Source organism: Megalops cyprinoides, chromosome 4 (assembly GCF_013368585.1).
Source record: "Megalops cyprinoides isolate fMegCyp1 chromosome 4, fMegCyp1.pri, whole genome shotgun sequence".
Classification (NCBI taxonomy): Eukaryota; Metazoa; Chordata; class Actinopteri; order Elopiformes; family Megalopidae; genus Megalops; species Megalops cyprinoides.
In genome coordinates, this window is record NC_050586.1 from 36,895,943 (window position 1) to 36,921,297 (window position 25,355).

Genomic DNA, 25,355 nt, shown 5'->3' on the forward strand with positions numbered 1-25,355 from the left:
CAGTGGGGTCATTTTCTCCCGCAGTTTTCTCCAGCAGTTCCCAGACCTCCCGTGTTGCTGACTTTTAATTTTGTCATGGAAGCCAAATCACCGGGAAAGGGTCCTTTAGCTCCGGGTACTTTGGTCCATATGTATTTTAAAAGCAGGAAATATCCCAGCTGTTCAGCAGCTTCCTGTGTGTCTTTTCGTGCTGGCTCTGACCCAGCCACTTCCTGTTCTTTGCACTTCTGTTCATGGACACGTTAAAGGATCTGCGGATAAGGGCCCACTCCTGGTCTCCCTCCCTGATCAATACCTCTGTGATGTAATCGACCTCACAGGGGTCCTGCCGTCCGTCACCGCTTCCTGTTTACAGATCAATAGGTGCGCAGGGCATCACAGGGGAAGCGCTAACATGCCGTGCTCCACTGACCCCTGTCCACGGTACGCGGCATTCCGTGTGACATCAGCATGTCATCCGACACAGGCTGCTCGGATTCCCACCAAGCTGGTACATGCGTCTCTCTCTCTTTCACCAGAGGAGCTGTTAAAGCCAGATTTCCAGTTTGTGTCCCAGTCTGATTGTGCGCTCTGCTGATGAAATCGTCGTTGTGTTTTTGAGTTGCCTTTCTGAGGTTTAGCAGCAGTCTTTCCGTCAGAAAGTGTTTTTTTTGTCTCAAGCACAGCTAATTGTGCATGCACTTCTATGATATCCTTCATAGATTTTCTGCACATCTTCTCCAGAACTCACAATCCTCAGGCTCAAAGGTGTCAAAATATATATAAAACACATATTGTGTTACAAGTTTGTCATTGTTTGTGCACTTAATTCTCCTAGGGCTAACAACCATACCTGTTCATGGTCCATTCATGCAACTTTTTTAAGCAACAGCTGGCAAAATATAGTCACTCTCCTCACAAGTTAAATTTTGCTCTGCAAAATTCAGTGAATATTTATCCAATTCCTTCTAAATCTCAGAGTCATGGCTGCTATTCAGTGCTGTCCATACAGATGGGTACCCGTCTGCCCACCCACCAAGGGCTGCCTCATACTGAATATACCCAGCCTGGTGTGGTGTCGTGATTCACATTGTATCATTTTGTGAAGAGGATCATATTCAAATGTGGAGGTTCCCCTTGTTACTGTGGGAAGGCAGGGAAAGCTTAAAAGAACAGAGGTGGGTGGGAGAGACTCCAACTGTGGTACAGTGATGTTTGAGACAAAGCCAGCTGCCTTTACCCAGAATCCTCTGCATGTGGCACCCACTCCCTTTTACCATATGGCAGAGGAGGTTAGCAATGCTTTGAGCCCTGAAATTCGCGTAGGTGCTGGTGTTGCTCATCTCCTCATGTTGGGAATTACCTCTGGAATAGAAATCATTGTAGCTATGGTTGGTATACAGTGTACCTGTCTGTTGATGTGTGAGACTGTGTCCTGTGTTTATGTGTTCTTGTGTGTGTCAGCATTATTAAAACCATTGTTAGGACACTGGTCACAAGACCAGAGGGTAGGAGAACGGACACTGCTATGTGTGTGTGATGTGTTTGTGTGTACAACCTGTGTACTGTAGGTGTATTTGATTTTCCAGTGTAATACACTCCATTCTGAAACCCTGCTCCTGTCTGGAACCTTTGGGTCAGGGTGAGCATCTTGCCACCGGCTGCATGCGCACTTGGTCCTGTCCCATGCCCTGTGCTATGCAGTGCCCACACAGAGCACCCATTCACTAAACTGGACATTGCATTTAGAGACTATACTGAAATGACTCCCCACATGTGTGTATGGTCCGCTGCTGTGTCCGGTTCTGTCACTTTCAGACGGACCCTCTGGTTTTCTTTTCACCGCAAAAGAATCTCAGTCAGCAGACTAACAATGGACTATTACTTATAGGGCACAATTCTTACCACCTGTTCAGTCAACAGTATTTTTCTTTAAATATTGTATTCCACAGTGTATATGTTTAATTAGAAGTTGGGATGTGTTTGATTGAGATGAACAAGGTACTAGTTCATCACAATTTGCAAGCTCCATGCAATATGATTTACATTTATTTACATTTACATTTATTCATTTAGCAGATGCTTTTATCCAAAGCGACATACAAAAGTGCATATAATGGGCAAACAACAGGCACAAGGACAAGATGTGTACAGGTCATACAATGCAGATAGTGCCGAAGCTGAGCACAAGGTCGGTGTAGCGAGACAGAACTAATCTGATATAAGGTTACATATATCAAATACAGTCACTGGAACAATAAAGTGCTGCTATACTACCTAGGCAAAAATGTGCTACAAATACAAGGTAAGAGATAGTGCTACAAGTACGAGCCAAGAATCTTAGATTTACAAGGTCAAATGGCAAAGGTGTCAGTCCAAGTAGAGTCTGAAGAGGCGTGTCTTCAGCCCACATGTGAAAGGTTGGAGTGAGGGAGTTGTTCTCAGGGGGATGGGGAGTTCATTCCACCATTGGGGGGGGGGGGGGGATGATGGAAAAACGACATTGAGAGGAACGTGGGCTTTTCTTTCTGTTGGTTGGAGGAGCGAGGCGTCGTGACGTAGCAGAGGGAAGTTGTCGAGCAGGTGTGTAGGGTAGGATGAGGTCCTGGAGGTAGGTCAGGGCAGTCTTTTTTGCAGCAAAAAAGGTGAGGGTCAGGGTTTTGAAGTGAATCCTGGCTGCAACCGGGAGCTAGTGGAGGGGTGTAAAGCGCTCAGTAAAGCGGTGACGTGGGAGAACTTTGGTAGGTTGTAGATCAGCCTAGCAGCTGTGTTTTGGATGAGATGCAGTGGCTGAATGGTGCAGGCTGGGAGGCCTGCAAGGAGGGCAGTGCAGTAGCCCAGGCAGGAGAGCACGGTGGCCTGGACAAGCAGCTGGGTGGAGTAGGTGGTCAGAAAAGGGCGAATCCTCCTGATGTTGAAGAGAAGGAATCGACAGGAGCGTGTTGTCTGTGAGATGTAGTCGTTGAAGTCCAGCCTGTTGTCGAGGGTGACACCCAGGCTCTTCACAGATGTAGAGGAAGTTACTGTGGTGCCGTCAACAGTAACTGAGAGCTCTTGAAGAGGAGAGAGCTTGGCCGGGATAAACAGTAGTCCGGTCCTGTCCAGGTTAAGCTTGAGGTGGTTGGAGGCCGTCCGTTTGGAGATGTCGGCCAGGCATGCGCAGATCTTTTCATTGACCTGGGGGGTGGAGGGAGGAAAAGAGATTAGTTGTGTGTCATCAGCATAGCAGTGATAGGAGAAACCATGTGAGTTAACAACTGAACCAAGCGAGTTGGTGTAGATTGAGAAAAGGAGGGGGTGTAGCGAAGGGCGAGAGCAGTCACCCCACTCAGCCTCAAACCCAGGTCCACAGGGTACCAAACTGCAACTTTGACCACAATGCCAACGAGCCAGACTCATTGGTATGGCAGTCAGAGCGCATACTCAACTGTAGTGACAGCACTCTGTCACACTGCCCCCCCCTTCGGTAAGTGTGCCCATGCGCTTCACGCACCAAAGCGTCCCTCACGCATTCCCCTGCCGTACTTCTCCCATCCCAGGGTGCCCCACTCACCAGTGCTTCACCCAACTCTGGGGTCCCTCACACCAGAGTCAACCTAACCTGGGGGTCCCTCATACAGCTCACACACTGGGCACGCCTCCGATGGCCTCGTGGCAAGTCATTCCACTTCTGACACCATTTGTAGTGAAGGGCGAGAGCAGTCACCCCACCCGGCCTCGAATCTGGCTCAATGGGGTACCAACCCTGCGACTTTAACGCCTTTGACACCTTTGAAGCCAGGCTCTTTGGTGTCGCGGTCAAAGCTGCAGTTTAGAGAAGACTGGAGAAGGGTGGAGGGAATTGGGTCGAGAGGGCAGGTTGTAGCTTGGTGGGTTGTGATGAGTTGAAGAACTTCTGAATCATTGAGTGTAGAGAATGACAGGTGGTGACTGGATGCCTTCCCGGTGGTTGATGGTGTAGCTGGAGAAGTGAAGGAGTCCTGGATGCTGGACACCTTCTTCTCAAAGTGAACCTTAAAGTGCTCAACAGAAAGAAGAGAAGGGGAGGAGGGAGGAGGAGGGAAGAGAAGAGTGGAAAAGGTAGAGAAGAGATATGCATAAGCCTTTATTAAACTGAGCCATTTGTCAGAGCAGTGTCCATCATCTTAATTCTAAGTGCCAAACGTTTTAAATGTTATTATGTGTGTGAGGTGGTCCCAACTTTTAATGTATCACTGAAAAATTACACAGACAAGTGTTTGATGGAGAAAATGCCCTATTGGACCTTTCTGAAAATGTCAAAACATGTTCGATTCTGTTAAATGATCCAGAGGCACACAGTTATTTGTGTAGTTATTTTGTGTATAAATGCCAGTGGCTTTGGGCTGAATTATTTAACTCTTGGAAACTCTCCTGAGGTTATTCAAAGGGACTGACCTAGCTTACCTCCATCAATCTGTGTTCAATAACCACTTCACCCTGAAGAGGGGTATGGTGAGTCAGCAGTGAACCCAGTAGGTATAGGTTACAGGGCACAGGGGGGATGACCACAGCCTGGATCCTATATGGGATGCCAATCCATTGCAGCACACCCACGCACATGGTAAACAGTTGTACCTCATACATATTATTCATTTATGCATAGATATTTATCAGAGGTTCCTTGGTCAAGTCCCTCCACAAACCTGGTCCCTCCACTCCTAATCCGCAATACCTGTACTGCATTGCTGAAGGTCCCATGCACTGAAGCCATCAGTTGAGCACATGACTGTGAGATTGGTTGCTGCCTGTACTTGCACAGTGTCCCCTCTGAGAGAGCCTGCTCCAGATGCCCCCAGTGTTGGTCACAAATCCAAGCGCTCCTAAAGGCACTCACCAGTGAGCAGACCTATTCCACCCGTCAACCTGTCTCATCATTAGCATGCAAAATTTTCATAATGGGCCATTTTCAATTTGCTTTGTTGATGTTGCTGCCGTTATCGGCAGTCTGGTAATGTCGCCCAATGGCAAAACAGTGCGTGCGTGTGTGTGTGTGTGTGTGTGTGTGTGTGTGTGTGCATTCAGTTTGAAGAATTGTAAAAATCAGTCCAACTGCAGTACCAGAGCAGAGAAGCATTGTGATGAACGGCTTTACCAGGACAGGAAAATGCTTTTATAACTGCAGCTCTACCAGCCTAATAGACACAGAAAAAATGAAAACATAATGCAGTCAAGTGATGAGTGAAGCTTTTGATCTGAGGGAAGTGCAACAAAAACAAGTTAAACTAAGACTGTATTCTTACCCAGTCACATTGAGAAATGAATAACAAATCACAAATTTAGCCTTTTTCCCATTGCTGGAGCCAATAAAAATGTTTTGTTACAAGCTAGAAAAGCTTCTAGCTCACAGTTCTTGTGTTATATTAAGCTGGGAACAAACTGCTATGCTGTAGAATTGAATTGAATTAATATAAAAACCCACTATCAAGGACAATAGTGTTCACATTTCCCACTGTGCCCTTCTGAAGTGCGTCTGAGTCTAATACATTTAAAAATGGACTTACAGTGCAATATAAACCTCTCCTTTCTGCTGAAGGTAAAGTGAAATATTGATGCAAAGTGTTTTGCGTGGATACAAATTAACACATCTGACGCCATTTGAATCCCCAGGCAATAATAAATAGCACCATCACCCCCAACATGACGTTCACCAAGACGTCGCAGAAATTCGGGCAGTGGGCGGATAGCCGGGCCAACACGGTGTACGGGCTGGGCTTCTCGTCGGAGCATCACTTGGTGAAGGTGGGTGGCATTCTCCGGGCGGCGTCGGGGGAGCTCCCACACGCTCTGCCGTAATGAGAGGCGCCGCGCGGCCGCGCTCGTCAGCCTGTGGGAGGACGCGGTGACACAGCACTCTCGCCCTCTGCATGATGATTAACCACTGTGGGGAACAGGGGCGGGGGAGCTGCAGCCACTCTTCCACACATGTGCGCACACACGCGCGGATTCACAGATAGAAACGCAAATTCGCATGTGAGCACGCTGATGATCGTTATTCATCTGCCTTTTACACACAAACACACACATGCAGGTGCTAACACGCATTCACACATACACACAGGCATAGTCACAAAAAGATGAGCAAATATGTGTACAAGCATCCACATACTTAATATTTATCTCTCACATACATATATACATAGGCAAGCAGATACACACAGATCCATTTAATCTCTTTATCTCACTCTCTCTCACTCTCTCTCATACACACACATATATACACACAGATACTGATTTTCTCTTTGTCACACACACACCCAAACATACTCCTAGACGTGCAAAAACACATGCACACATGTATTCTGGCTAACCTTCTTCACATATATGAGCACACACAAACACACACATACACACACACACACGCATGTGCACACACATAGACACACAAACCTTCACCAATACACGCACACAGGTAATATTACTGAGACCATGGTCTCATTGGCTTAATTTTTATGCTGAGTGCTTTAATAACTGCTAGTCTCTCCCTTGTGACGGTTTTTAGAAAATTAAAAGTGCCTCAGATGTAAGTGGTCTTTCAGCCACAGTCATTAAGTTAATAATTTTACTATTAGGAAAATGAATATTCGACAAGCTCCTTTAACACAATGCATGTAGGGGAACCGTTTCTGCTGCAAGTGTCCAGTAACCAGCAAAATATCATGGTGGATCGCAATTCAAAAGGTTCTGTGTAGTTTCTGCTATTTCTATGGCAACTTGCCTCGGCTCCCACATCGCAGGAATGACTAATCGCTCGTTGCTGTGATGACACGTGAAAGGCCGAGCAGGCAGCCATGTCCTCACTGTGTAATCTCTGTTTGCCTCCCACGCTCTGGGGCTTGCGATTAAACGATATAAACAGCTGTGTGACTTTAAATCAGGATCGGCCATGCACCAATGTCACATGGGAGCTAAAAATGCCCCTGGGGGCGGGGTGTGGGGAGACAGGAACCGCCTGACTGCCCAGCTCACTTTCCAGGGCAAAGGAACCCTCAAACTAGCAGCACCCCGGCACCAAAATAGCCCTTCACCATTTAGAGACATCTTCAGCTCTGCAATCGGCAACCTCACTGATCAGCGATCTCATGTTGTGTGCCCCCAAGGTTATCGGCCTGTTCGGTCCGGTTCCTGTGACAAGTCAACTGAAAGTGTTTCCACATTTACAGAGCTGGAGGTGTCCCAGAGCCATGGGACTAAAACCCTCAACCCTATGGAACAGCCACCGGTTCCCTCCAGATCTTAGTTGATGCCATGTCTTTGAAGTCAAAGCAGTTTAACCATATAAACCACCGTGTCACTGAGTACATGGCTGGGTGTTTTAGTGGATTCTTGGTCCCATTATTTTGGTGACGTCTCTGAGCATCACCGTCATTGTTCTCTTTTCAGTTTGCGGAGAAGTTTGCAGAGTTCAAGGAGGCTGCGCGGCTAGCCAAGGAGAAGTCACAGGAAAAGATGGAGCTGACCAGCACTCCCTCTCAGGTATACCCAACACACGCACGTGAACGCGTAAAATGTCCATACATACACTAGAGGGTGGATACCTGACCCAAGCCCGACGGGATCTGTCGGGACCCGATGATGTTCAGGGTCGGCAGCGAACATTTGATTTTTGAACTACTAATTAGGATGGGCTAGCCTAGTTGACATGGTGCTTCAAGTTCTTTTTAGTGAAAATATAGTGTAAAAATAAATAAAAATGATGGACCTACTGTCTGTGTTGGGCTGCCTTCTGCTACCCAGTGCTGGGGTTTGTTTATTTACGTGACAACGCAACACGTAGGCTATTTCAGGCGATAAATATTCATAGGCTAAAGATGGAGGACGTCAAACAAAATTTGTCATGGGGGAGGTTTAAAACTACCAAAAACTATGCAGGGAAATCGACGGTGTGGAGGCATTTAGATTTGGTCGTCAATACAGATAAAAACAAAGCAGTTGGTTGTGTAAAATGTAAAACGTGTGGGGTTCTGATGAGATATGACAGCAAAAAGACTGGGAATCCTGCCTTGTATCGACAGGACAGAAGACAGAGGGTGCAGGATGCAGGCTGCGGGCGGTTTAGGGTTGCTGCAGAATACTATTACTGCCTTCGCTACCTGCGTCGGGCTCGGGTTGGGATCGGACATAAAAAACAGAATGTGTGTCGGGTTCGGGTTGGGCTACTTTCTCGGACTCGGGTCGGGTTCGGACAGAAATATGCAGCCCGAGCTGCACTCTAACATACACAGATAGTGTATTATGAAGGGGATACGTGAGCGACTCCCAGTGTGTAGAGTCGCTCACGTATCCCCTTCATAATACACTATATGGACAAAAGTATTCGGACGCCTGACCATTACATTATAATGACATTGTTTTGAAATACATATACTTTAATGTGGAGTTGGTCCCCCTTTTGCAGCTATAACAGCTTCCACTCTTCTTGGAAGGCTTTCCACAAGATTTTGGAGCGTTTCTGTGGGAATTTGTGCCCATTCATTCTGTAGAGCATTTATGAGGTCAGGCACTGATGTTGGACGAGAAGGCCTGGCTCGCAATCTCCGTTCCAGTTCATCCCAAAGGTGCTTGATGGGGTTGAGGTCAGGGCTCTGTTCGGGCCAGTCAAGTTCTTCCACACCGAACTCGTCAAACCATGTCTTTATAGTCCTTGCTTTGTGCGCTGGGGCCAAAAGCCTGAAAAATATAGTGTACATGATGTCCTATTAAGAATTAGAAATGACTCCCAACAATACAAAGCTTATCTTTTCAAAGTGGTTGTGTTTTTGTTTCAATAAAATAAAATAAGTTACTAAGTAATTAAGAAATACTTTCAAGAAACAACTGAGAAGTTGAGAAAAGCTTCAAAAATAAAAAAATAATCTGTCAATGCCCTATAAAAGTATAATATGACACTAGTTAACAACAGGCACAGTGGACAAAATAATTGCCCACAAACAACTAGCAACTGCAGCAAGACAGAAAAAATAAGGATGTACCCAAGTCTAAATCGATGCCTTTATTGGACTGCAGATATTGTTCTGTAAGCCTAGCCTGAGTGAAACAATTATTGCAGTGCAACATTTTTTTTTGACAAAGTAAGCAAGTGTGGAACTCCAGAGCTTTCCTCTCTTAGATACAGCTGACATATTTTGGGTGTTATTATTTTTGGCTTGCTCCCTGGCTGATCTGGGTTTAGGAGTCCCAGGTCTGCAATGTGCATCTTCCACTTCCAAATGACCAATTTAATTGCATCTTTTAAACTATTCAGTTCTAACAAATGACTTGTTTCTCATAGAGTTAATCAAATGTCCATCGATAAGGAGGAAATTCTGCTAATCTCTCTGTGTTTGAATACGCGGCCTGCGGCCCAGTCTGGGCCCACAGTTTCTATACTGTCCGCAGTGTTTCACAGCAATACAATAAATGCATAGGGTTTAAAAGTCATCAGCTTTTCTTTCACTGAGATAAGACTGGCGAGAGAAATATCCCTTGAGCTTTACTAAACTCAAGAGAAAAGTGACAGCAAGATTTATGCTGCAATATTTCGTTAAAATGGCAAATAATGTCAGAGTTGCAAATAATGTTAGTGTCTTGGAGTATGAGCCAACCCGTTTCGAGAACTCAGCCGTTGCTCCTTCCCGCTAACAATAATTCCCCAAGCATCTGCCGTTTTTAAACAACCGTGTTGAAATAATATGGTCCTGAATAACAAAAGCATTACATTTGAAGCGTTGCCTCGTACTACCGAAACAAAGCACTGCACATGCATGTAAAGCTCCAGATATGAAGAAATTGTCGAAGAAGACAAACCAAAGAAATTGTGAGGCTATAAAATGACCTAATCTGAGCTGTCAAAGAAATTTTTTATGCTTTTTCTGATTCCCTGGCCCACTTTTTAACTCTGACCCGGCCTTGTTTGTCTCCACATGAAGGAGTCGGCCACAGGGGACATTCAGTCTCCCCTTACCCCAGAGAGCATCAACGGCACGGACGAAGAGAGGGTCACTCCAGACGCCACCCCGAACTCTGAGCCCCGGATGGAGCCCACACAGAATGCACTGCCTTTCTCACACAGGTAACTGGCGCATGAGGGAAAGCCTGGGACTAGATTTAGAAGGGAGTCCAGTCAGAGGTCTCCAGTTCTGGGGGAGAGACTGAACTTAGTGGATTGTTTCATTGTGGGTTCACAGAGACAGCTAGGACTCTACGGGCATCCAGCTTTGCCAGGAGCAAGCAACCCTGTTCTTGGAGTGTCATAAAACTGTATTTTTAAGGTCTTTCTAAATATTAAAATGTTCTGTCACCCAAGGGTTATTTCGAAGGTCTCTCTAAAGATTAAAGTTCTAAATATTAGTCAGTCGGTTGTCTTACCTAATGTAATGGTTGATCCAGCTCTGTTTACTGCTTAATTGAAAAGGAACAGAAGTAAGAATCATCTACAGCATGTCAGGACCAGGGTTCCTTTCCCCCGTTCAACGCCAGAGGCAAAATCTTTAGTGAAGTACAGTAATATGCTGAATTTTACCTGGAAAAATACAGATCACTTGCACTTGAGTACTATAAGGCCTTAGTCATCTATAGAAACTGCTGCAAAGAGTTGAAGGTCAGATTGTCACACCACTATGCCATTAATGTCTGACACTTCATTCATTAGTTTTTCAAACTGTCTGAAAACCCCTTGAAACACCAAAGCATTCAATTAAAACAGTCCATGGCTTATATCAAACATGAATTTTAAGATAAGTGGGAAATTCGCTCGGTTCAATTTCCAGTTTCGTTTTGCCCCTGTGAGCTTCACTGAGGAAATAGCTTCACTCTAAATCTTTCATATTTGCCTTGACTGCCACATTTAAAAAGCACTTCCAGTCCAATCATGCACAAATCACTTTCGTTAGCAAGATTTTGAATTTACTTATTTATGTGGACAGCTAAAAGAAAAAAGTTGTTCTTGTCTTCAAAGCAGAAAACTGTGAGCCAGACATGTAAGGTGTGTCGGAATGCTAAACTAAAAGTCTGAGACATCTGCTCTTTGAAAGAGAGAATACTGTGCCAGTCTCATGGCCTGTCATGGTGGGATGAAAGATATGCCATGAAGTGTTTTTCTTTGACCAAAAGCTCAAACTCCATCTTCATTAGTATCTGCATATCTAGAGTGATCAATCTGATTGCCTCTGATGGGGCAGCAGATCAGAGTAACAGTTAGGACACAGGAGGACTGGGGGAATTGTTATGCTTATGTGTTCATCAGCGAGATCACTGCACCTGAATCATAAATACGTAGCTGTATGTGCTAGTAAGTGTATATGGAATATGAAACAGATACCCCATATAAGCATATAATGATCTGTGTGACTTGAGGAAGCTGTCATGGTAAGAGACTGCTGGACTGGCCAGCATGCTATTTGTATGCCAGTCACACAGTCCTCTGTGGGGACACGTCATACGTTGTAAAGGAGTGGAAATCTCTCTGTTTTCTAGTCTACTCTTTATGCCTTCATCTTCTCTTTTCCCAATCACCATTTCCTCTTTGCTTTTTGACCATCCTTGTAAGCTATCAAAAGAGACAGGAAATTCATTGATGTCAATAACCTGCTTTCTGTCTGTCATATCTGTGGTCATAAAATACCAAGAATTGTGTCCTTTGCTATTACATTTTTACTTTGTTTCCAGTCCTCACTTTCAAATTCAATCTTGTATCTTTTTTTTGTTACAGACAAGAGTTAAAAACATGTCGGCTCTGCTCCTTCTAGACAAACTCTAGAATAGAGGTGCCATCGTTCAAGGTTTCAGGATATTAGACAACTGAATCGCGTCATCAGCAAGTGTTCTGCCACCTTGGCTAGTTTGGAGACATTCCTGTTTACTTTATCTGTTGTTTTCTGTATTGGTCTTGTTGGAAATGATAAATATTTCACATTTACAGGAGTTCAGAGATTATCCACATTAAAGTATTTTAAGTATTTTTTGTTATTGATTGATCATTAATTACTTATTTTAAGAATGAACTAGTTTGAACTTAATTTTATATTTTGTTATTGCAATTAGTCACTTTTAGATTTCAATACAGGAGTAGAAATGTAGGCTATTTTTACTATTTTAATGTCATCTTCCTCTCTTTATCTTTTAAAGAAATTATATTATATATTCTATTTCTAAACTCTGAATGTATTGGTTGTATCTGTTGGTTGGCCTTTGCTGGATTGATGTTTTGTACATTTGATGTCAAGTGTGAGGTGCAGTGCTGCTATCATGGTCATTTTTTCCTGTGTAGTATTACCTTCTTCATTGTATTTCAATTTTTGGAGCAGGAGTGAACAAAACAGTTATTCTGAAAATGAAACTGAAGACTGAGGAGATCATGTTGAATATTTCAGGTTTTATGTGTTTATTAAACGTTATATGCCATGGACATTTCACAAAAACCGCTGCAATTGTCCACTTATTGCTTTGACATGAGATTGTTGATTTTATGTAATGACTTACATAATTGTGTATGTGGGAGGCAGAATGTAGAAGGTACATGACAGTAGAGTCCTATGAGTCACTGCACATGGTCAGTGCTTCTTCTCAGCAGTGACTTCTGCATGACTAATAACTAAATAATAATAAGAAGAGTCATCCTCCTCATCGTCATAACAATAATAAAAACAACAACAATAACAATGTTTATTATAACCACTATTTTTATTATTGGGAGCTTATACAGAATAGAGAAAGTATAAACATAAGAAGTAAAATATGAGTATATAAGTTATAAGTTGCTGCTGTGTTTACGCAGTTGATTTGATCATTACACTTCAGCTATGGGAGACATATGTACGGGCTGTAAAATCCAGCACATCTGGAAGTTCTTCCCCAAAGAACTCTGCTCTGTTCGAAAGCTTTGGAATTAGAGGTGTCTGGCTGGACAGTGTAGGCACTCCTGATTGGTCCAGTATGTGGCAGGTGTGTCAAAACGTGGCTGTTGCATCACATCGGTTAGATTCGTCCTATTTTGGTCCAGCTGGTGGGCGAAGGTGCCGACCCCCTCGTGTCTGCTCTCCCACGGAGAGTGGGGCTTTTGAGAGTCGTGTAACCGCTTAATCACCCGCCTGCTCTGTGAAAATGCCGCAGCACACGGGCACACTCCGCTTGCACTGAATGAGCCAATCGAGCAAACCACAGCTGCTTAGGATTCTAATATTCAGTTTAGCTGCTTAGTTTGACGTCTAGGTTAAGACTGTCTGTAGAAGTCAATATTGAGACTAGGGAGTCAAAATAAGACATCTTCCCAGCTCAATTTATTGCCACAAATGATTTTTAAGGACACGAGTGTAATTGGTCAGCACGACTGAAATAACTGAGGGATTTCTATCCTCTGAGAAGATCAATGGACAAATTTAACTGTTGACCTCCTATAGTTCAGTAAGCCACTGGTACACTATGACAGCTGTGTAATCCCAGAGAAACTGAAAAACATTTTTTTGTGAAGGTATAGAACATTCTAGATCCAATTCCAGTGAAAATATCACTAAGGCCTCATGGGTTGTATCATGCGTGGGTGATGCAAGGGGGTGGGTGGTTGGGAGCTTCTCTCCCTCATCATCCTCCCAGTAGATCAGGAGCTAAGGGGGGGGGGGGGGTCGCTTTGTCTGGCCAGGGAATCCACTTGGGGATTCTGCACATCAGATGGGATCCGTGTAATATAAATACCAGAGGGACTTAATCAGTCATCTCTCCCTTTTGCTCATGTGGCGCTTCAGTGTATCGGCTGGAAGGAAGAACAATGGAGAGGCAGAGTGAGGAATTGTGGGAAATTGAATTAAAAACCTGCCTCTGACTTTGTTCTGCTCCATACTCTTTGTCGGTGGCCATGGGGGTTTTTCTGTAGAGAGGTCTCAGCCATGAGCTCTGATCTCCCTGGCTGTCCACCAGTTGGCCCCTTTAAGGCTTCTGTGTGATTGCGAAGGAGAGCTGCCATTCCAGCTGATAGAAGTGGCCACTTTTGTGGACAGGGCCTCTTTTGCCAAGTAAGAAAGTTAGATAGCTTATGGCAGAATACATTCACAAGGACACAGTGATTATTATGCTATTGTCGATTGTAATGACGAGCATTCACTTGCGCCTACCCCTGTATACTAGCACAGACACCTGTATTAACCTGTGCAGTAGGAGACATGCTCTTCTTCCATGAACTGGCAGGACTGTTTCCTCTTCACTGTGCCGGTCGAATAAACGCCTGTCCTCATATGGCTCATATGATTCTCCTGCCTTTGATTTTTAAGTGGGCGTCCACACTTACAGTCTGATCCAGACCCAGTGGCTGACATGTAAAAGCATTTATGTAAGCGCTGTACCGTGTGTCAGACTGCAGGCTGGTGGAGAATATCAAGCTGTGTCTACAAATGCATTCTTCTTTCAAGGAGCTCGGTTTCTGGATATTGTGATTTATCCAGTTCAGTAGTGCTGATATGTTTGATGTGTCTCTTTTTCAAGTTACATAATCCATGATCTTTACCTCCTGCCTGAGAAACCATGCCAGCTTTGCTTTTGGTGCTCCATAGACACATGCACAGCACTATAAATGTTTCTGAACAAATTTAAGAGCACATGTTACTACTTGAATACAGGTTGAGTTAAGTGCTCTCATATGTAATTAGAATAATTAATAATGAGTGTCCAATTAGTATCATTGATGCTACAAGTACCCGCTATGCTGAGGATCTGAGTGTCTGTGTATCTGATTAGTATCACTGACTTTGAGTACACCAGCTTCTGGTTTGTACAGTTAGCGTTGAGTGGAAGATTGATATGGGTATTGTTGAGCTGTTGAGAATTTGGTTAGTAAGACTGACGTGCTGTACCTGAGTATCTGATTTGAGAATTTGTGTTGGTTGTCAAATAAACAGAAGAAAAGTCTTAGGTACCTGCATCTTATGTTGATGCGAGTATAATGGCTTACGTTGAGGACATGGGCAACTACATTAATGATTACAATGATTTTGAGTGTTATTGTCTTAGGTTATTATCTGAGGTGTTGAGTATTTGTTTGGTAAAACATGAGAAATAAGATGTTGAGCACCTGCGTTGTTGGTTGTGTCTCTTTGAAGCCCACAGTGTTGAAGTGCAATGTGGAAGTCTGTTTATCTTACATTGAATCAGGTCCATTCAAATCACTTGTAAAATATGCATGTTTATGGGAGAACTTACCTGAGCAAATGATTAAATGTGAAGTAAACATTTTTTTTGAAAGTGCAGCTTTATTAAGAAATCTAAGACATGGAAAATGAAAAAAAAAAACAATAATGTGGGATATACTTTCATTAATGTCAGTAAAATGCAGATTGCTTTTACCACTGGTGATCAGATAAAAAGCTGTGGAGTACTGGCAGTACAGCAAATAAATGGAAACATGCAGGTAAAGTGCTGTTTATTTACATTCCATTCATTCAAAATCAGTCAGTCCCATGAAAAACAATGTGAAGTCATGCATTGCATAGTGTAGTTTGACTATTCTGTAGTATCTAAACTGGGTATCTGGGATCTTTATTATGCTGAAATCCAAAGAATATTGAAAATGAACATTCCACTTCATGTACATGTAGATCACCAGCTCCTGGATTTCAGCCGTTATACAGAACTTTAACCATATAATACTTATTGCTGCTAATATTTCTACTGTAAGCAATAATAATAACAACATTGGGACAATTAATCACTAAAATGCTTTTGTTGATATTCAGTATAGTATATTAATTGTAGATGGAACAACTTGCCTTCTTTGCTTCAAGAAGTCATTACCACATGCAGAAATGTTAATGAATCAATCCCACATTTCCCTCAAGCCAGGAAGGAGCTGTCTGTAGACCTAAGCTGTGTAAAATAATCACATTTTCTACAGAACACACAGAATGGAATTTCAATTTTGCAAGTAATAACAAAACACGGTCAATAATTTAGCAGGTCTATTACAATGCACCTTTGGCTAGGAGCATATCCACGTTTCTATCAGGAAAGCACAAAGTATATCAAAACCCAGAAAAAAAACAGCACTCAGATGTTATTGAATTGGTCAAGATAGCAGAGCCGAAGTTTGCAAATGTGATTACAGTTCACTTACCAAAATGAGTCCCTCTGGTTGTCTCTGTAGATGCGTTCCCGGAGAGATACCGCTGTGTTGTCCTGCGTCCTGAAAAATAGGGGAGACAGAAAGGCATCAAGCATCCTCAGTAATCACTATGTCCCTTTATTGGTTGTTAACCCCTGTGCGAAAGCGGCTTGGAGCTGTCTGAAACAGCCATGCCCGAGAAAGCAGGGACCGGGCTGAGCTCCTGACAGCTCCTCTACCGGCCCTCGAGGATGCTGGGCTTTTTAAACCAGCGTGGCTTGCCGTTGCATCACGGCAGATCCTCCGTGTGGGAGAGGGGGACGTGGGAAGAGGTGTCGTACTCCGCACATGCGTCACACGGCGGAGGCACGGAATTGGGGGGGGGGGCTGTGGGGTGAGGGGCGGCAGCGTTGTGTAAGCTCTCCGGGTGACAGGGGGGGCGAGCCAAGTGAATTAGCGCCTCTCTTCACGGAGCCTGGGAGAGTGGGCGGGAAAGGCGCGAGGGTGCGGGCGCCTGAGGACCGGATGTGGGGGTTCTGAATCTCCAGAGAACATTGCTCAGAAGCTATTCCCTTCAGCGTCTGGGGGCAGGGAGACGCAAGAGTGTGGGGGAGAAATCCTTGAAGCCTGTCATGCCTGTGCCACTGCAGACTAACACAGGGAAAGGATATATGTTCTTTTTTTTTCTGATCCCTCTCAGCTAACAGATTCACAGCCAAGCAGAATGCCGGATATATCTGAACGTGAAGTCTTTCACCTTTGGTGTTAGGTCCTGTAATCGCAGAGCAGTCACAGTTGGACAGAGCCAGCAGTAACCTTTGAAGAGCTGTCTGATTGCAAGAACAGGAAAGGCTCTTGTGCATGTGTGAATCAGTGCTGCCCTGTGCCATACAGGATGAAGTGCAGCGCATTCATATTTGCAACAAAAAATCCAAAATATTCAATCTTTGGCATTTGAAATATTTAACATTTGATCTCTTATTCTGTTTGCTCTATCATTGCCCAATGCTCAATATCTTAACACGGTTTCAGTGGAGATCTCTCTCACTATCGCTATGCTCTGTTGAAACAACAATAGATAGATTTGTTAAATTAAAATAGCATAGTCTTTGCAGCCATGGATTGTATAAGCTACTACAGCATGGTGGAAGGGGTTTAACCATCCAACAATGATATTTTAGGTTCGCAATACTGAGTCTCTGACCATATGTACTAGTTACTCTGAGCAGGAAATTTATTACAATGGCATTGAGACCATCAATATTCACCTTGGAAATTTCATTTGCAATGATGAATGGGCACTGTTAGCTGACACTTATCTCACAGTGAACATGATATATATTTATTATTCCATTTGTCACTTGTTTTTTTTTTTACATTGTAATTGAAACAATCCCATTAATTATATTGTAAACATACTGAGGGAAGCATTACTTTCGCTTGAAAAATCAGAGGTAGACTACAAGACTGACAGACATTTCATGGAATGACCCTTGTATAAATCAGAATTACCATCCCTTACACCGGAAGCTCATTTCAGTTAATATTCAGTGGTAATAGAACTTGTAATTGCCAATTAAATTAATTCCTTGCCATTAATTCACTTGATCCCTCACAGATTGTTCTTTTCAGTATCCATCATAATTTCTGAATGGGCTTTTTTTCACTCTCCGGAGTAGTGGGAAGTAACACATTGAGAGAATATTGCAGTAGGAGATTGATGTGGCAGCAGTGTTATGAAAAGATGTTCAAGATACAGAGCGTTCTTTTGTTCACATAGCAAAGTGGAACCTGAGAGCATTTTGTATCATGAAAGATATTGGACAGCTTCTGTACAATGATGTCATTTACGTTAGCGAGTCATATATACCTCAGTGTGTGGGGATGTACTAGTCATAGCCAGCCTTCTGTTAAGCATAAATGTCAGTGATTTTTCAATTTATTTCAGTTCATGTGCACAAGATGAACAGGCTTTTAAAAGCTCAGATTTCACAAAAAATGAAATATGCCTCCTCTTCTCTTGTGCCGTTGTTTTTCAGGGACACACTTTTTAACTGTGTGCATCTTAAAGAATCTGTAAACCCGTTAGCTGCTCTGCCTTTCAGCCTAATGTAAGCATGTGCCATTCAGGGTTGGAAGCTTGCAGTTTTACCAAAGTCCCATATTTACACCTGAAAAGTATACTGTTTTTGGCATGGCAGAAAGTCAGATAAGTTTGAACTGATAAACTGATGCTGGGAAGGGGCCTTTAGGTCCATAGACATGGCATATGGACACTTGTATGCTTCATTGTCTTCAGGTGTTTTTATGAATGGACTTTGCTAAGGAGGCTAGAAGTCTGGAGCAGGGGCTTGGGAATTGGGCTGGTGTCGTACCCTTGCTGTATCTGTTGGTTTGCGAAATACCAAGCTGCTAATGGGTGATCATTTCCAGAGTGCTGGTGTCTGCTAAGCCAATAATTTATATAATATGTGTCTAGCAGGTCCATGGCAGCTCTCAGAGTTGATGAACCTGAGTGCCTGACTTTTTGAGCGGGTCCAGATGATGATGGTACTGAGTGTGGGGAAATAGTGTGGCCCTGTCCTGCTTCATTGTATTACAGAGGTCTTTATTTCTGTCACAGACTACATTCATTCAAATTGCTGTCCGTCCTGTTGTGGCTCCCCTTCGTTACAACAAAACTCTTGCAGGTCCCAAAGTCTGGGGACAGTTATTTACCGAGCTGTTCTAGCAAACAGGATGAACGTGACAGGTTGTCACCCCCGGTGTCACAGTGATTTTAGGACGCTGTTTGCCTCTGGTATCTCCTCTTTCCTCCACCCGGGCTGATTACCAGGCCCCATGGACCTTGTTAAGACGCTATGGGATTACGTTCAAACCTTGACTCGCCCTCTAATCTCAAATTGCAGCGCTGGCAATGATGCAATGGCTGCTGTTTCTCATTGGCTTGGTTTTTTTTTGTCCATCTCAATAGAGACCCAGTCTCCAGTTCAGAGACTGTAGTTCTGTAGTTTGTGACTGATTTTAGGGTCAAAGTTTAGACTTTATCTGGCCCTTGTGGTGATGTGTGCCACAGTAGGGCGCTCACAAAGGACAGGGTGCATATACACATATGAGAAATGTAATTCATGACTATTCATGGCTCTGAGGGAATTGAACAGGTTGTGGAAAACTGTTATTGTGGTTGTTGTGGAGAAATGGATATCCGCACAAAAAGTTATATCTAAATTCATTTTAGACTAACGTTCAGAATATAACCAGCAGTATGTTCTGCGCCTCGGTGCTGACCTGTGCTGTCACAACATTTTTTTCGTCTGAATCGTTCTTCTCTAAAAACATTTCTCCAGAATCCCTGACTGAAGATCGAAGGTTAGACAGTGGTTCACTTTGTCACCAGAATTTAGTGCATCTGAACAAAGCCTTTTCTGCATTAGGGTCTTGGGGAAAGCCGCTCACAATTTGAGGAGGTCTGAGGTATAAGAGAAGGTCAGTGCTGTAAAGAACTCAATATGGTCACATTAATTTAGACTCATGGTCAATTCAGACAGGTCAGGGATGGTCCAGTCAGCACTGCCCAGGACTGGAATCCATTTCTCATGGCTTTGACATGCCCAGAGAGCGTACGGCGAATTTATTTTTTGCATGACCTTCAAATTCCGGTCTAGCGTGAGGAATGTAAATCATTTTGTATAGACATGGGGATGTCCTTAGAGGTTCGTAACACTTGGACATTAACAAATGCTACAGCCCATTAACTTCTACATTAATATTTAATCATCTTTCAGCTTTTAGCATTTTGATTGCGGGCTCACTTACAGGTCCTGCCCTGACGGAGCTTTTGGATCACATGGTTGTCATGTTAAATTCTGGGACACCTTTGTTAAAAACCTTACATATGTTAACAATTGAACTGGCAACATCTTATATGGCAACTTGAACATGCACCATGGGTAACACTATCAGAAAATAAAACTCAGCTAAAGTTTGGACATGTTATGCATTTGTGATTCAAAATCGTAAAGGAAATTAAACGTGATCTGTTTGCACTTGGTCAGCAGAATGTGCCCTTTAAGCACCCATGTCACATGATATAACAGTTGCGTCTTTGTTGCTGTTTCGTCTACAGCGCCAACATCACCAAGCACTGGGAGGCGGAGCTGGCGGCCCTGAAGAGCAACAACGCCAAGCTGACGGCGGCGCTCCTGGAGTCCACAGCCAACGTCAAACAGTGGAAGCAGCAGCTGGCAGCCTATCAGGAGGAAGCCGAGAGGCTACACAAACGGGTGGGGAGAGAGGATGCAGAGGCTACACACATGCGGTCGCTAGAGGGTAGAGGTCATGTGGTCACAGGAGTTAGAGACTGCACAAACAAGGGGGAGGAGTCACAGGCCACACAAACAAATAAGGGGGAGGAGTTAGGCATGGTGCAAATGGCTAAAGGGGGAGGGGTTGGATACTACCCAGGGAAGAGGGAAGAGTTAAGGGCCACAGAAATTGATGAGGGGGAGGAGTTACAGGCTGTATAAATAGAAGAGTTCGAGGTCTCACAGACTGGTGAGGTGAAGGAGCTGGAGGCTGCAGAAATGTGAAGGGGGTGGGGGGGGGGGGGTATTACAGGCTATACAAATATGTGAGGGTGAAAGAGGCCATTAAAAGGAAGAGAACAGCAACACAAAAAAGTAAGGCTAGAAAAGCTCCAAATGAGTGAGAGGATTGGAGGAGAAAGGCTATGGAGCTGGAGGAGGGCGGGGGGGGAGTAATGAGTTAGAGAGCAGACAAAGTGCTCCCATGGCATACAGGACTGTGCAGCTTGTGTAATCATAGCTACCGGCTTTTGCATACCTCATAACTTTCCCGTCCTCTATACACACATGCTTATTGAGCTTTCTAGATGTTTCTGTAATGCTGATCAAACGTGATGAAGTAAGAGGCTATCCCTGCTGATGCGGAGCGGCCTAAGCGCAGACACGCTGCATGCTCGCCGCCGAGCGAAGATGAAAGCTTTGTTTTATTATTTAGGCTCAGAGTGCTGCGGGACTCTGACTGAGGAGCCAAGGAGTGCCTCAGAACACAGGATCCTGATTGTGTTGAATTATTTTGTTCGGGGATTTCTCAAGTTCAAAATAGAACATTAAAGGTTGATGGTTGCTCTATTTTTGGAATCCTGGAAAACCTAAATAGGATCTACCATGTTCTCTTTGTGGAACAATCCTCCCTTTTGTCATTTTACTTCTAGTTCAGCCTCTCATGAGTGGACTGAGCATGCATACTTATTGTGTTTGGAATAGTGGATTACAATTTGGACTCTTTTTTTTAGTGTTCTTTGGCTACATATTCCTCCCTCATTGGCTATGGAGTTTCTGCAGTCAAAATAATAATTATAGTAATACTACTGATTCTTCATTTGACAGTGCTCAAATAGCTGCTTTACTAGGATTCTCAAGACCAAGAATGTATTGATTATTGTCATACCTTATTTGCAGTATGACATGCAGTGTGGCACTAGTCATTGTGACACTTGTCTTCAAATGTGGTCTCAGTTCTTTCACATGATGTTTTGTTCACGTAGTCTTCTTATTTGTTGATAGGTTATTACAGTAACCAACTTTGTAAGTTGCCCTGGATAAGCACATTTGTCAGATTCATAGATATGAATGCAATGTATTGGGCAGCCCCTTGTGCTCTTAAAAACCAATGAAGACTGCAGGGGAACTAAAGAGCAGCATAACATGAGAAACCAAGCTTGGCTGCGGCTCTTTGAAGTGTGTGCATAGCATGTCCCTGCTGTGTCTGCACCCTTAGGTGACAGAGCTGGAGTGCATGAGCGGTCAAACCAACGTCATCAAGTCACACAAGACGGAGCTCAACCAGACGATAGAGGAGCTGGAGTCCACTCTGAAGGCCAAGGAAGAGGTACACTTTGATGTCCTGGTGGCTCCCTTTTTTTAAAGTGAGAAATGGATATGACAATGTCTTATTCTCTGAGCTCATGTGGATATTTGTTTGGCAACAGGATCATGTTGAATTTAGGTGTTTTAGGTCTTGTCACATTGGGTCCACCTTGAATTGCAGAATTACAAAAAGCATGAAAAAATGCAATTATTATGATCTATCCATGCTAACCTCCAAACTGTCCCTCATACTCTCTTTGTAGGTGTAGCTGAAATGTGTTGGATATGAGCGTGGGTTGTGTCACATACCTTTTGTATTGCATTCTTGCAGGAAATGGAGAGGTTGAAGGAAGAAGTGGACAATGCAAACCAGCTTCAAGCCCAGAGAGACTCTCTGGCACAGAAACTACAGGTAGGGTGATTGTGTTTGCAAACCCCTTGTCAACATATCAGAGCAATTTATATGGAGAAAGGGACCATCGCCTCCATCACCACTGACATGAAATGCTCAGGTAGATGATGTACGGCAGCCAGTACATACCGGCATGGTCACCCTGTATCAGCTGAGATGGACTGGCAAGGAATAGTGTGATTATCATGAAGTACAGTTCAGTTCAGTTCTTTGGTAGATGAGACTTTCCAGCCCTTTGTCAAATCTCCTTGGGTATATTTAACCCACAATATTAAAACCCTAAGGAGCATTACTGGACCACTTGTTAAGGCATATATGAAATGTATTAGTCAGTAGATGGATGCACATTGAAAGCATTTTTAAAAGTATTAAATGCAAAAATGTGCCTATCCAAATTATTATGCAACTGAATGCCACGGCTCCTTAGGAAGAAGAGGCAAACAGTCCCTGCAGAGAGATCTGCATTCACTCACACTGGGCAAGAAAATAGCTGAAGTTCACTTATTTGTAAATACAGTGTTTCTGTGCTGTCATATGTGGATATTGTTCAGACATCTGCAAGCTCTGCATTTTTCTTCACTGTTGCTTGTTGCCATTTGCCTGCACTTGAGCCCTGCGTCTAAATCAATGGCTTGCGCCCATGGTGGAGCGTTAGAATTATTGATTGGTCTTGCACGCACGTGTGAGGGTTCATTTTGCCCTGATCCTGGATCAGTGAAGCTCAGAACCCCTGTCGGTGAGGTCAGCCTGTGTCCCAGCGTGCCTCTCTGCGTTCCCCCCCTAGGAGACAGAGACAAGGAACAAAGAGCTGGAGGCGCAGCTGACGGAGGTGGAGCAGCGGCTGGAGACCAGCCAGCTGGAGCAGGAGGCCTTCCGCAAGAACCTCAAGACCCTGCTGGAGATCCTGGACGGGAAGATCTTCGAGCTGACGGAGCTGCGGGACAACCTAGCCAAGCTCATCGAGGGCAGCTAAAGCACCCCCTCCCCACCCCCCAACCCCCACACCACCACCTCTGCTTCAGAGAAAAAAACACCCACGCGGCACAGAAACGCTCGCCGTGACACACGAGAAACTCAGAGGGGCCGTCTGGGGGAGTCCCGCCTACCTTTCTTTCTTCTCCGCCCAGCTGGAACACGATTATTTCATTCTGAACACACGGCAAACAATAAACTTCTCCTCATGTTTTTTTCAGTGTTAGTAATATTCCTTTGTGGGAGACTATTCAGTATGTTTTTTTTTTTCTTACATTTTCAAAGGGGTGGTATATTCGGTGTATCGTGCCTCACCCCAGGTAGTGAGCACTTCTTAAGTTTGTTAATGCGGTACTCTTCTCAGTTGGTTTCTGTTTTCCTCTTGTTGTTTGGACATGGCAGTTAACGTTACCAAACCAATGTGAAGTGGCGGACTCGGACAGCCGAGGCTGTGTAGTGATATCTCTGGAATCCTCGCCCCCGACGTTCTAATCGGCCGCGGGGGATTCTGTGCCACCAGCGCCCCAGCAGGCGGTGAAGCGGGCTGCTGACGCGACAGGTGGGTGACTCAGTGTCGACGGGAGCCCAGTCAGTCACAGCCAGCCTTAAAGGCCTTCTTTCGCTCCGAAACGAAACTTCCCTCACAAAGAGCCGCTGCGTGCGGAAGAGGCACTGAGTTAAGGCGCAAACAAAATGAGCAATACGGGAGGGAGCGTCCGGAAGCCGCTGCAATCTCCCAGTCAGGTACTCTGTTCATCTCCTGTGCGGATTGGACACGATGGCGAGACTCTCATGTCACAGAAACACAGCGAGGCTGTTCCTCGCACAGCGCTGGGATTGGTCTGCAGTGAACACAGAGCAGTCTTTTAATTTCTATACACTTTCTTTCTTTTTTATATGTCTATGAATCAAATTTATATTCCTTGTAAAAACTGAACTATAAAGCACTTGAATCTGGAATTTGTTCTCCCGTGTTTGTTGCCGGAAGAGGCACAATGATAGACTCGACTCCCTAAATTTTCTGATATTACGACGAATATTGATATAATAATCGCAATTACCATCGGAACTATTGAAATGAAGACCGTTTTGTTCTTAGACCTCAGATGATTTTTGCCTTTTTTTTTCTCTTTTCTAACGTATCATACTTGGGTATTATGAATGTATTTATAGGTGTGGAAAATGGCAATATTTTTTATCTATTTAAAATCAGATCAATTAAACTGAAATAAAAGCAGCCACTTGAGCTGAGCAAAGAGTGACTGAGGTGATGTGATGCAATCATTGATTTCAAAAAGAGAACAGATTATTTGCCAAATACGGTTTCCTGTATAGTGAATATACTGAAGCTGCCTTTGGTGTGAAAATGCACCATAAGTAGTTTACACCATCAGTGTTTGTGGGCTTCATTGTTGCCAAATATCTGTGACGATGTAGAGGACAACAGATTGACGAAAATGACAATTTAAGGGCTTCTGGCAGTTCTGGTGTATTCTGAAGAATTGTATGGGGTTGCAAGTTAAAAAGGTTATGATGAGATATTAGCATTATGATTGAAACTTTTTGTTAAAAATTCTAAAAACACAACTGTTATTTGCAGATTAAAGTAAGAATATATACATATATGGATACATATATAAAAGGTTTAGCTCCTCCAGTTAGTCCCCATTAGTTCACATGTTTTTTTCTGTTGTTCATTACCTGCAGCAAGGACTGGCTTTATGCTCTGTTTTTTCTACTCCGTGTACTGAGAGACAAGGTCATGGTGTTGTGATCCAACAGAATTCAATCAAGGGATTACTGTGAAGAATGCAGGCTTTATTTTTTTAATACACTGACGGTAGCCAAACCTAAACGTGTGGTGTTTTTGTAATTCATTTACAGATGTTTGAGTTTGTTTTCTGAACACAAACTTTGACAAAAAATTGACCTGATTCTGATATCCATTTTTCTCAAAATCCTTGGGTCTTGTTTCTGACAACTATTTTGTAGCCTCTTCTACGCTTTGTGCTAAAAATCC

The 25,355-nt window shown here is 43.8% G+C and overlaps 1 protein-coding gene across 2 annotated transcripts in view; it reads left to right on the forward strand.

Moving 5' to 3' along the window:
* Positions 1-24,363, forward strand: part of LOC118775935 (homer protein homolog 1-like) — a 66,733-nt gene extending 42,370 nt beyond the window's left edge. For both annotated transcript variants that reach the window (XM_036525901.1, XM_036525900.1), the window contains 7 exons: positions 5,608-5,739; positions 7,381-7,473; positions 9,906-10,048; positions 20,187-20,343; positions 21,863-21,973; positions 22,283-22,363; positions 23,148-24,363. In XM_036525901.1, coding sequence (XP_036381794.1) covers positions 5,608-5,739; positions 7,381-7,473; positions 9,906-10,048; positions 20,187-20,343; positions 21,863-21,973; positions 22,283-22,363; positions 23,148-23,336 — 906 coding nt within the window. In that variant the 3' untranslated portion in view covers positions 23,337-24,363. The remainder of the gene's footprint in view (positions 1-5,607; positions 5,740-7,380; positions 7,474-9,905; positions 10,049-20,186; positions 20,344-21,862; positions 21,974-22,282; positions 22,364-23,147) is intronic.
* Positions 24,364-25,355: the final 992 nt, after the last annotated feature.